The sequence below is a fragment of the Etheostoma spectabile genome, chromosome 3, assembly GCF_008692095.1.
Source record: "Etheostoma spectabile isolate EspeVRDwgs_2016 chromosome 3, UIUC_Espe_1.0, whole genome shotgun sequence".
Lineage (NCBI taxonomy): Eukaryota > Metazoa > Chordata > Actinopteri > Perciformes > Percidae > Etheostoma > Etheostoma spectabile.
In genome coordinates, this window is record NC_045735.1 from 16,160,144 (window position 1) to 16,173,761 (window position 13,618).

General features: G+C 40.8%; 1 protein-coding gene across 1 annotated transcript in view; it reads left to right on the top strand.

Annotated features, from left to right (window-relative positions):
• Positions 1-13,618, top strand: part of tenm4 (teneurin transmembrane protein 4) — a 173,499-nt gene that overhangs the window by 84,751 nt on the left and 75,130 nt on the right. The window contains 4 exon segments of the mRNA XM_032504007.1: positions 1,437-1,686; positions 3,405-3,479; positions 4,735-4,970; positions 12,985-13,149. Of these exon segments, the coding sequence (XP_032359898.1) occupies positions 1,437-1,686; positions 3,405-3,479; positions 4,735-4,970; positions 12,985-13,149 (726 nt within the window).

Sequence of the window (13,618 nt, forward strand, 5' to 3'; positions counted from 1 at the left end):
AAGCTTAATGCCACTTTTCTCAGTACAGCCAGTTTCGCACCTCAACAATTTGTTTATCAGTCTGCCTTGCCTGACACATGTTGATAGAGCAGCGTCATGTTCCTGACCCATAAAGAATCTGGAATGACACTAAGCTTCCTGACTGGCGGCAGTGGATATCGCTTTAATATATGCGCTGATTATACAAAATAAGCCTTCTGTGTGTCTATATTGCACACTCTCTGCTGTAAATTGGCAATTTAGTGTTGGGGATATCTGTGAAATAAAGGAGGCTTGCTGCTATAATGAAAAGCCATTTTTTTCATTGTGTGTAAAGCCAGGAGTTCATTGATTGATGAATGGCTGAACAGATGTGGAAATAAACAGATACAGAGTGCACAAGGACATTGGTCTTCTATCTTGAGGGCAGGGGAGTATCATAGTGCATCTAGGACCACTGGTTACAATCTGTTTTATAGACTTCATAGCTAATAGTTTCAAATCCTCCAATGTAAAGTGACAACTGACCTGGTAAAAGATCTAAAAAAAAGAAACAAAGAGTAAGTTTTGGCCGCTAACAGCTGGAACAGGTAATCACTTCTAATAAGGACGGACCACTGCAAATGTGATAATGACATGCGTGGCATGAATGCACATTGTTAGCAAAACGAGTAGCTAATGGTGTTACTTATTGGTTTCAAAACCTAGATTAGCTTGCGTTGAGCGGCGGCGGTGGTGAAACATTTTGCACAAAACAGAGGGAAACGGGTTATAAAAAAAGACAATGCATGCTCAAACATCCTTCAATGCCTATATAAATGTAAAAAAAAAAAAAACTTTAAAAAAACTAAAGAAATGGTTAGTTTTAAGAAGAGGCTAGTTTGTCTATTTACACAGGAGCAAGTGTCTGGTCTGACTAAACTGCCCCAGGTCTCTGTTGGAGGCAGAAGGCCCACTCTGATAGAGACCAGTTTGGAGAAATAATGAGCAGAAGTGGGATTTTATTTAAAAAGGGGTTTGTGTTAGGGCTTGGCAGCTCTTCAGTGAAATTAGGCTTTAGTTTAGGTGTTAATTTATGTACTGTTGGGGAAACTATGGCAAATAATTAACTTACACACACACACACACACACACACACACACACACACACACACACAGCATGAGCTGAGGACTACAAGAAGATGAAGGCTGTGTGTGCTGCTATGCGTGGGTTGTTACTCAGCTCTATTTTAACATGTAATCTTACAATTTCAACATGAAATAGCCATCTAAATTAAGACTTTTGAACTGTTTGCCAGAAGAGTGCCTTGGAACTTTCGTCTTTTTCAAACTTTTGTGTTCCCTTCCAAATATCCCCAACATTATTTGTTTGAAATTCAGAGCACTCCGGACCTTTTCTCCTCTGTTTCTTTTTAATTCTTCTGACGTGTTTCATTTCTTTCTTCTCTTGCTTTCAGACGGAGTCTTTCAAAACCATTCTCGGCTGCGGACGCCTCCTCTACCGCTCTCCCACTCCCACTCGCCCAATCATCAGCACCATGCGGCCTCCATTAACTCCTTGAACAGGGGCAACTACACACCGCGGAGTAACCCGAGTCCCGCGCCCACAGACAGCTCTGTTCCTCCTGAGGGTCCGGCAAGTGGTCAAGACTCCGGCAGCACACAGGACAACTGGCTACTCAACAGCAACATCCCCCTGGAAACTAGGTACTTGGCAATTTGTCTCCCTGACGATGGATAGAGATGTTGGCCACCATATACCTGAGCTGCTGCCATTGAACACAGCTCTTCACGCTGTCTGCTCCATATTAAATTACCACAGCGCTAACCAGGAGCGAAGCAATAACATGGAAAATATTCTGCTAGGGGCCAAAGGCTTACATTTGTGATGAACAGGATTTTGTGGCAAACAAGAGAAAAGTGGGTTTTTTGGGGGGTTTTCGTCCAATGTTAGCAATCCTAACAATGGAAGTTATTGAGTTTAAACAGCAGGGTAATTATGATCATGTTGGATATGAAACAGTTCTTACAAAATTACATCCAGGCTCCCGTGAGCAGGCTTCAAAGCTCCTCCACTTCAGCCTCGAGTTTCATTTATTTCATATTAATCAGTACTCAGTTCTCTAGCACATTTCTCAATAGGAGGCCCTTGTGTGAAGTAGATATGTCAAGTGTTATTGTAACAAAGGGAATATCTGTTGAATTTCTTTGGCTGGTCTTATTGCAAGGCGGTATGAAATCAAGAACAGCAAGGCATCTTATCTCAACACTCATAGTGATCACATTATTCTGTTGAGATTAGAACGTTAGAAAACTCCCTGAATAAACCCTAACTTCTGTGTGATCAGCCAGCCTGCTGAGCAAATTGAAATAAACGCCATTGTGTAGCCTCAAATTTTGAGGAAGTTGTTACAGATTTTTTTGATTCTGTTCAAAGCAATCCAAAGAAAATCTTCGACCACACTGTTGGTTGTATTGCATATAGTAAACACGTTGCCATAAATGAAACTGTTGTTGACTGGAGAATAGCTAATAGCTAATTTGGCACAGCTAAACACCAGCCATGAACAGAACCACTGTCTCTTCCTTTTGTTACTGTGAGACGCTTCAGTCAACAGGAAAATGAGCATCAATTTTAGCTGGTAGAAGGACAGTTAGTGGTATAATGAATGATTACATGTCATCCAGCTCCCAAGTTAATCCTGCACAGGTATTCCCTGTGGAGCAGAAAACAGATGGTGAGGAGAGCGAGCCTGCAGCAGGCACGAGTGCCTCTCAAACCACATATGTAGTCTTTATGACTTACTGCCTTAAAAAAAAAAAAGATCAACAGCCAAAAGTTCCAATAATGAATTTAAAACCATTAGTAAAATCCACACGGGCGCAGAAATATTTCATGTCATCATTACTTGGTTAATAGTATTACAATGGCCCTCTCTTGTCGTCTTTGTGAAATGTAATGGCGCTGATAAATTCTGGCTGCTTCTATCCAGTCTCAACGTTTTCGTTAGAAATTCTGCCAAGCATCTCTCTTTCTTTAGTAAAAGTTGCATTCTTCAAAAACAAGGCCTTTCTCTTGTACCACTGAACGTGTTCAGCCTGCCTATTGCATGTGGACAGTTCATTTCTCCATTGCATTGCTGCAGTATTTCCTTATGGAACAGAGCTCTCATTGGGGTGGGGTGGGGGGATGCATCATGGGATGAAATGAGATGTGAGAGATGTTTGTTGCAACCATTAAGTGAAAAACTGTACTTAAGGATTCTATCCAGTTTAAAATATATGCAACTTTAGTAACAAATTGATTTGTAATTAAAAATGACATGAAGACATAAAAAAGGTGGTTTGTCTGAAATAAGTGTTAGAACCCTTAAGCTTCTGATTTGAAAGTGATGCATTGTTTTCTTCCAATCACAACCTCAAAGGAGCCAGAATACTCTAATGTTTATCAGAGAAGAGCAAGACGCTTGCAGAGAAGGGCAGGGCTCGTACAAAACAAGGTATGGCAGTGCCCAAAGGAGGGGAACCAGAGAGCTAGATGTTATTTGTCTCACACCTTCAGTTTGTAGAAATAGTTCCATGAGGGCCTTGGTTTCTTTGTCCCACGCTGTCTGTCTTGATCCCCATTTGTCAGTTGTTGTTATTGTTGATGTTGCTTGGTGATCACATACTGTATTGGCATTTATGTTTCTTGCACGGACATCTCACACTAGCTTCATATCCATCTTTCCACCTGTATGTAGAAACATAGCAAAGCAGACATTCCTAGAGACTTTACAGGACAACCTCATTGAGATGGACATTCTGGCGTCAGCCCGCCACGATGCCTCGTACAACGAGGGTATGTTGCATGTTTGTTATCTGACTCACCCTACTGTCAGAATGTGCTTTGCCATAAAAACAATAGTGATGCTTGCGCTATTTTTTCCCATCAAACATTGTCTATTTTAAAATGTTGTCAATCTTCAGTGTATGTCTCCTGCAGTGCTAGAATCCTTGCTGTACTTGTCCCTTCACTGTTTGATACAACTAACAAGTCACATTGTTGGGTTGTATTGCTTTTGATTAATGTTAAGCATGACCGCTTTACGAAGCACAAAAGCCCACGTTGTCCCCTATTGTGAGAACAGGACATGTCAGAGATTTGTCCTGATATTTATGATTCAAATATGGTCACAGTGACTTTCCACATCATACATCGTAATGCGACATTCAATCACGCTCATGTCACTGTCGCTCAGGAGCTTCTGGTAAACTTATCAGCAAAACGGCCTTGACAACAGCGCCTCTGCCACTGACTCTCTGATGGGCCCATCATACGGCTCTTGGACATGCAGTTCTGCACATGTTTTCCAAGATAGCCAGCCGTGTTCTTCAAGGGAGAATAAATGTGTTCCACTTCCTGCTGCAACCCTATATAATGTATCTCTCCTGTGGACAGCCTTGACATAGTTACTGGGAATTACTCTTCGCCACGCTGGCTTGAATACGTAAACAAGAGCCAGCTGCGGTCACAGGTCCTGTAAATTAGATTTAATATTGATTCACAGTTTCCACTGAGCAAAAGCCAGTGTGCTTTAGTATTCTTACTAATATAGCAGAAGTGTGACTTTGATTACAGTATTAAATGTGCTTGGAAATTACTTACCAGTGGAAGGGACTGCATTGGAAGGGACTGCACTCGGATAGACAGTAACCTACACTTTTATGATGATACATATCCCTGGGAAATAAGCATTTTCATTTTTTTCCCAGGCACTTCCTCTTCAAACCAGGTGGAACATCACCGATGTATTGCACAACATCACCAGGATATCCTTTGACATCCAGCACAGTGTACTCACCCCCCCCACGCCCTCTGCCTCGAAACACCTTCTCTCGACCCGCCTTCAGTCTGAAGAAACCCTACAAGCACTGCAACTGGAAATGTGCTGCTCTCAGTGCCATCCTCATCTCAGTAACACTGCTCTTCCTGTTGGCCTACTTCATCGGTGAGTCACCTCTGGCGCTTTCTACACACCGGGGCGGGCGCCTCTACCTACCCGCCCCCAAGCACCACCCTTCACTTAACTGTAGACACAGGAAGAGTCCATGCTCTATTGTGTTCCCTCTATCATCCCTTTTAATAGTGTTGAATCTGCACTCTGCACCTTATATGAGCACAGTTATATAGGGACTCACAGATTGATTCCTCGCCTGCGCACACCTCGTCCGAAATAACATTATCATTCAGAGATTGGGTTGACTGAGTCGGCAGAGATGGGCAATCTAGTTTCTTGATCATGTGAATAGGTCAGATAGGGAATGAATTAAAAAGACATCAGCAATCACACATGAAAGAATATTCATCCCATTTGATTTCTTTGATTCCCGGACCAGCATATCCAGGTCCCAGCTGGGTAAGGACTATCATCTGTGATATGTGAGTTATGCTATTAAATCTGTTCTGCTCTTTTTAACTGCTGTCATTCCCTAAGGTAATGGTATTAATATCTGATGATACGGTCTTATCTCTGGAATGTATATACAAGACAACATTTCACTTGTAAACAGTCAAGAGCCAGTTGATAAGACACAAAATGAAAAACTAGAAAGGGGAGGTGAAGGTTCCCAAGTACTTAGTCCGTCTAAGAGTGGATTCTGCAAGTGACTGCTGACTGATGTTGTATTTTCTCCATATTTCTCTGAGATCAGATGTTCAACTGTGTCCCCGACTCTGTGTTCTGACTCGGGTTTTATGTTGATTTTCTTTCTGGTCTGTTTAACCTTCCCGGCTATCACTTATGCTAGCTCCTCAGTTCATCTTCTGTTTATTCCAAGCAAGCTGCTGCTCTGCCAGTAATACTTAATGACTCGCACAGATTCATTTTTAAATTCTTCACAAAAGTTAAATCACTATGGTTAAATAAGTCAGAGAAAGCATAGCCAAATACACTTAGAGAATATTTCCTAATATTAGGACTAATGATTAATTTCATTGTTGATTGATTTGTTGATTATTTTCTTGATTGATTTGTTTTTTGTTCTATGGAAATTGTGAACAATATCGATCTGAGTTTGCCAAAGCCCAGGATGACGTCCTCAAACGTCTTGTTTTGTCCACAAAGATATTCACTTTACCGTCCCAGAGCAGAGAAGGAACTGGAAAATGTTCGCAATTCATAGGCTTTTTCATAAAAAAGACTCAAACCAATGAATCAATATCAAAATAGTTGGCAATTAATTTAATAGTTGACAACAAATCGATTCATCTTTGCAGCTTTAGTTAATATGAATTAAAAACAACTTAAAGGGATGCCATGCAGTTAATAGGTGCCCATCAACCAACAATAAGAGGAGCATGCGCAGTAACGGTGCGGTCATGTACCGAAGGAATGGGAAACAGCAAGGATTGTAGGTAGGTCAGAGGTCCTGTGAAAATATGAGGTTGGTGGCATCTGGGGGCCAGGGTGATGCCATCCAGAGTAACTATCTCTTTTGATAGTGCGTCACGGAGGTGCTTGGGCCCCAGAGCAATTACTTCAGTTTTATCTGAGTTTAACATTAGAAAATTACAGGTCATCCAGGTTTTAATATCCTGAAGGCACATTTGAAGTTTAGCTAACTGATTAGTTTCATCCGGCTTGATCGATAGATATAACTGAGTATCATCTGCATAACAGTCATAGCAACAGGTTTTTGGGGTAAGAGTGAGGTAAGTGAACCACGTGGTGAACCACGTGTTGACTGAATTAGTGCTGTGAGCTTGGCTCAGGTTGGGCACCAGGATATGATGAACAAGACCAGGGGAGGGATAACACAAAGAATATTTTAAAGGAGTGAGTGACATGCTTCGGGATAAAACGTCCCTGTAGTGCTGTGAGGGGGGAGGAGACTCAAAAATGTAATGTCGAACAGGAACGTTTGAGGTCTGGATTTGAATATTGTTGAATATATCTGTTGCCTCGATTGGCAGAAAGTTCCAAGGATTTGGTGATCTACACGTAGAAATATAGCAGGAATATTTTTATTCAAGTAATAGAAGTTCTGCCTGGTCTGTTGTTACAAATTCAAATAAGGATTTGATACATACTTGTGTTTAATATATACTGTGTGTCCCCATCATAATGTCCATCTGTTTGGCTTTGATTACCTTTTTAACATATAAATGGTTACACTGTTGAACTTATTCTCTTTCTTTTTTTTGCAAATTAAAGGATGGTGAGATCGTTGTAGTTCTTATGCATGAAGCCAATGAAAGAGCAGCCAGATCCGTCTGCATGGCCTTCATCAGTGAGATAAATGAATTCCTCATTAAGAACATTTGTTATAGATATCCATTATGCCGTAACAATCCCAAAATCAATCGTTTCTGCCTCTCCTCGAGGCCAAATGAACTAAAATTGGATTATTCATTTTTTTGTCACCAGAGCCATTTAAATAGTTTAATTTGGAATTCAGAACAGTGTTGGATTAAAAGAAGAAGTAAAAAAACAACTGGTTGCTGTTCATGGTGATTATATATGTATTTTTAATCAATGATGGTTGGTGCGAGAAAGTTCTGCTTGGCTTGTTTTTGACTTCAGCAGGCTGTAGGAGTCTGGATACAGTACGTGTCAACAGTTTACTGCTTTGACTTGGCCAAAAGCCAGAGAGCCCCATCAGCCTGACAGTGCTTAATCAGGCTGTGTAATTATACCCCGCCAAACTCAGACCATCTCCAGATGCACCGCAAGCAAACATGTTGGAGACCAAACCTCACCCAAAGATCGGAATTTCCAATCAAGACCGAGAGCCATATTTAATTAAAGGCTGATGAGAAAATACATTTAATTTCAAGTGCAATTAATTATTGAGGCCTGTAATTGGGAACTCTGGGTGAGATGTCTAATGAACCCAATTATGCCTCATGACAGATGTTTTGACTTGCAGCATGATTTTATTTTGTCACAGCTTTGTAAATCGGCACATTTTGAAGTACAAAAAAGTTTGGGGGTTTAAAAAGGCTCCTTTTTCTCTACGATCGCTAGCTCATTAGCACATTTGTTATATGATGCTGATTTGAAGGTCCTCTGTATCATCTTGTGTTCACATCATTTAGCCCGGGTATCTAGCCAAGGACAAAGAAGTCGGGCCCAGAAACCTTTTCTTTTTCACTGCATGATCATCCAACCCAGTAAAGGCAAAGCTTCTCTGCAACACATAGTGTACCTGTTTGTCTGTCAGTACTTATATTACTGCTTTGTTTGATTTGGCTTGGATACAATTTTAGCATCTTGCATAAAAAAAAAAATTCACTTACATGTGACTCTTTGTAGTTTGGCTCATTTGAAGCTGGTGTGCTTGCACTTGATTGTTGCTGTCCGGAGTTTTTACTTTCATGGTTGAAAGCACTTAATTAGAAGTCGCTTTGGGTCAAAGCGTTGGCTTAATGACATGTAATGTAAAATGTAAGGCTTTTCGTTTTCCCAATGTGATATTTTCATTATCCAGATTTCTACTGATGTCACTCTAAATGAAAAAAAGTGCTCAGTCTGCAAGAAATTATTTACGTGTTGACAGGCAAGCTCTATTCACAAATCCCAAACCCAGGTCTGACGTCCTGTTTTGGTTGTTGGAAGGTTGACTGTAATTGTGATATGGTCAGGGCACAGCAAATATGGCTCTATATTGGCTCGCCATATATATTAAAGGTATGGTGATAGGGCTGGAACTTAGAATTCATACTAGAATACGCTGTGGCATTTGTCTTGAGCTACACTGAACCAGTTCTCAAGATGTTAAGGAAAATCAAACAATTTAAAAACCATTATGCTTTCAAATACCTATTGTATATGCCTTCCCATTTTGTTTGTATCCTTTATCAGCCATTCCTCACTGCAGGGATTCCAGAATAAATACTCCCCATTGCATCATAAGTGTAAATTGCTTGTTTGATGATATAGTAAAAATTAAAGTATCAGCTAAAGCTTAAACTGAACAAAAGCATGAACTCCAGTCAGTTATATAAGTTGTTTTATTATTGTTTTTTTTTAACAGCATGGCTGTAATGTATCAGAGCTACAAACCAGTTAATGTGCTGCACCAATTTACAAACATACATGGACATATGTAATTTCTCTAAAAAAGTTCTACCCAACATGGATAGTGAAAAGATTAGTTTACACCAGATATTTAGTGGCCCAATTCTGATAATACATAAGGTAATACATAAGGCTAAATCCAGACAGCGCCGAAGCTCACATTTGGTATCCCATTTAGTCTGTCATATGTTCACCTTTGTTTTTACAAAGCTTTGTTGTGAATAAATACAGTATGTCAGGGATTGAATTCTGCGGTGCTAGAATGACATGTGGCTGGAAGTTATTTGCCTTAACGTTATGATCATATCATAATGAGAGAGTGGTGATTCACAGCAGAGACTGCCAATGTAAGAGAGGTGTAAATGCAGTTAAGTAACAGATGAGCAACTGATGGCTGCCATGTTTAACACATATTTAAAAGATATTAATTAACCATATGGTTCAAACTTGTTTCAGTCTAAGGTGTAAATGAGACTGAAATCTATGCAGGCTTCTTTTTTTAAATACCTCGATAGAAGACGATGCCTTTTTTAGAATCAGTAGGATGACCAGTAGGATGAGAAGAATAGTTTTTTCATCATAGCTTCCCTTGAAGTGTGCACTAGTTGGAAAGTGTTCTTCAGATCAGAGGATAGAAGCACAGGAATGCTGGCAGATGACCCACAGCAATAAGCGCTGACTTCCTCAGATTGGCTTAGAAGTCTTCTACTACAGTACCTCTGTTCCCTAATTGGCACAAGGCATGACCCAACTTCCTGCCAAGAGATAACCGAAAGGAGGGCACAACATGTGCTCAGGACAAAATGGGCGATGCTACGAAGTGCAGTATGCTTGACAGGTCAGTGGCATCGCTGGAACACAGACACAGCTTGTCTCTGCCAGTGGCCATCTCATTAGAAGTAGCTCGTTATTCTGACAACCTGTCTTCACTTTGCAGCCAATTGCAGCAGCCTTCTGAGTGTCATTGCACAGTGTTCGCAAAGTTGGAAAAGCAAGCAAAACAAAATCAGGAGGTTTTTCACTGGCTCATGTCCAATGCTCTGCATATCATAGATACCAAGAAGGCATTGAAGTTAATCTTTGGATTTAGGATGGGAGGGGGAGGCCTCTTCAACTATTTTCTATCAGAGGCCTCAGGGACGGATGGGATGAAGGATGGGGCTCAAAAAGACGTGATTACTGGGACACTTGGAATGACACCGTGCTTGGTGACTTGGTGCGTTGGTTCTGCCAGCGACATACACAGACTCTTTTTCTGTTTTGTCAGTCAATGTAAAGCTACAAATCAAAAGGAATGTCTTTCACCAGTTTACAAAATGACAAACAAAGGCATCTGTCTCTTCACTGGTTGTCCTCCACTGACACTTTCAGACACTTTCACAGGCACTGGACAGACCAGAACAGATGCTGGTATCACAGTTGAACTTTCATCATCTTAGGGACAGTTTGTGTTGTGTTTTGCCTGAAAGCCACACTGTTTACTACCTATCTTTCTTCACAAATCCATCGAAATAAGTCACTAAACACATAATACTGTTTATGTAGTGTGAATCATTAAAATATTAGGTATATTCTTTGCACGTTTGTTCAGTGTTTTATGAAATAAAAGAATAAAGAAGCTCCTAATCTTGGGCCAACTGCTAATAGGGATCTAAATGGAGAAACCAGACCGGGTGGGGTTCTCTAACACAGTGATTCCCAAAGTGGGGGTCGGGACCCACAGGGGGGTCGCGAGCCAGAAAGGGGGGGTCGCAAGTTGATTTCCGGAAATAAAATAAAAATTTAATTAATTAATTAATTAATTAAAACAATTAAAAATAGCATATTTTAGCCATGATTTTAACACAAGATAAAACTGTTGTGTTATTTTGTGTGTTATTTTGTGTTGTCAATATTGGATACGCCTATAGTGCGTGCGCGGTTGCGCGCAATGTTTATATACGTTTATGATGGGGGGGACGCAAGTCACTTGCACCGTTACTTTGGGGGTCGTGGGCTGAAAGTTTTGGGAACCCCTGCTCTAACACATCTGCGTTTGATGGGAATGACCCAATGTATTCCAGTGATGCATCACACACTATGGCTTGGTTTGTCACGTTCATATGGTGGATTCAGTTTATCCTTAGAATCTTCGGTTTGGTATATGATTACTAATAAAGTACTTTTTTAGACTTTGATGACCACTGTAATGTTGAAACATCGGGTTGTTTGCACTATTAAAGGTTGCAGATCAATCAGTGTGCTACAGTCCTTTTTTCATCTGAAGATTGACGCCTTTTTGAGAAGCACTTGATTGACTTTGCAAATTGCTGGAAGATGCACAGAGAAGCACCTTTTGTCTAGACTTGTGTTTCCATTAAGAAGTCGCTGTACAGTTGTGTGCAACATATTCCGTAAATAAAAACAACAATAAGAGCCAGGAATGCAGACTGTGATTTATCGGCCGGACATCGGTATCTCACTGTTGACTGCCATTGGTGAATGTCTTATTTCCCGTCAGGCCGATGGCAGTCAACAAGGCAAATATCGGCCAATACCGATGTTTTTGCGAAGTTGGCTGAAGTTATGTGTTGTATCGCATCAATTTTGCCCCGGCTAAATGTTGTGTTGGTTATATGCTGTCAGACTCGGACAGCATAACATATGCTGCTACTGCAGCTGCTGATTCGGGGAAGAAGCCACTGGCTGGACCCGACTCTGGCATGGACCACATGGGAACGGTTGTTCAGCTTTCCGTCTCACATCTTGGATAGGAAGAGAAATAGACTGAGCTGCAAAAATGCAGAAATGCTTATGCTTTGTACAGACGAACATGAATCTGACTAAGAAGTAGGCTGTGAGGTGCTGGCGATTTTTTCTTTTCTTTTCATCATTAATATTCGGTAGAGGGGGCCCACTGCATGGCAAGGCTTTTCCTAAGAGGCCAATTTTCGTTTTTTATTAAGTGGCCCATATTCAGCCTCATGTTCCAGGTTTCTGTTTTTTTTTTTTCGGCTTAATGGAAACACAAGACAGTTGTACTCTGTGTGGAAAACCTCTGAATGAGTAAGTGTAAGTTCCCAGTGCATTTCCAGGCTTTTAAGGAATTAAATAACTAGATTTTAAGGACCTTTCTATGTATCCAAGTAATGACAGGTAGTTCTGTGTTGTCTGAACAGTCACTGACAGGCTTATTAGTGACATGAAGTAGTTTATGCTGTTATAAAATGAAAAAAAGGAAAACACATTTCACAATATTGAGAGGACTGGTGAGGTCTTACTCCCAGATCATTATACTCTTTATAATTGAATTGCATGGTTATTTACTTGAGGAGCTTAAGAGAACCAACAAACCAATAAAATAGCTATATTGAGTTTCTGGGCCTTTTCTGCTGACTGTTGACTTCCAAGGTGGCTTTTGCCTTGCTAAGCTGGTCTTGTCCATTTTCTTATTGGTGATCTGTCATGGTCAGCCCCTCCTCCTCTGCCCTGGACTCTGCTGCCATTGTTCCACAGGACATGTCTTTTGTCGACCTTGTAAAATATCAGCATGCCTCATCCACTGTGTTCACATTGAAACACCCGGGTGTGTCCCTGCTGATGTGTTTTTTTCTTTTGTCCCCTAGTTTTGCAAGGGAATGGAAAGGTAATGGGGTTTAGAAAAATGACACAAGGCACTGGGGATGGTCCCTGCCTTGTGTTGGTGCGGTGAGACAGATGTTGTCCTATGGGGTCAGGATAGCATTCATCTTCTGATCTCACCGCTCAGCACTTTGGAAAAAATGCCATTAACCATTAAACCGTGTATTGTTCTTTGGAATTTACTTTCTGTGCCTTAATCTCACAGCTGACACCTTTGAATACCTTTGGAGTTACTTTATATGTAATTTAGAGAGTATATGATTTTGCTTTGAACTGCAAAAAGGAAATCAATTCTGAAGTTGTCTTGTGTTTAATATTTCAGCCATGCACCTATTTGGATTGAACTGGCACTTGCAACCCATGCAGAGACAGATGTACCAGCTGTCAGAGGACAACACCAGTGGCCTACCTTTTCCTACTGACCTGAGCTTGCCACCACTAGGCAACACAGGCTTGGAAATACCTGACCGCAAGGGAAAAGATGAGAGTAAGTGCAATTTTTTACAAAGATATTCTGTTTTCTCTCCAGCTAATACTTACCTGAAGCCTACCTAAATGCATCTGAAATTTTCAGGATGATTTGCGTGATTCTTAATTCATTGTTCGTAATTCAACAGTTCATGAACTGTTGCAACCATGTCAGAAAAGAACAACATTGCACAAGGAAGACAAGTTTTTTTTCAAATCTTAAAGTTTACAGATGACATTTAATGAGCTCAAGCAAGTTTGTTATTATTTTGTCATCCAGTTTCACATTGTGTTCACTCGTCTCCAAGGTTTGCAAAGAGATCTGCATTGTAATCCTATGAAAGTTGTTGTAAGTGGGAACGTGTTATTTGTTCCTGGAGGGAGAAAATGGGGCAGCTGAAGGGACTGAGTATCCAGGGGCTGGAGGGGGATTAGCCACTCTGTCCTCTTCAGAACGGATGTGATCCTTTCATCTCCTAGTCTGGGCT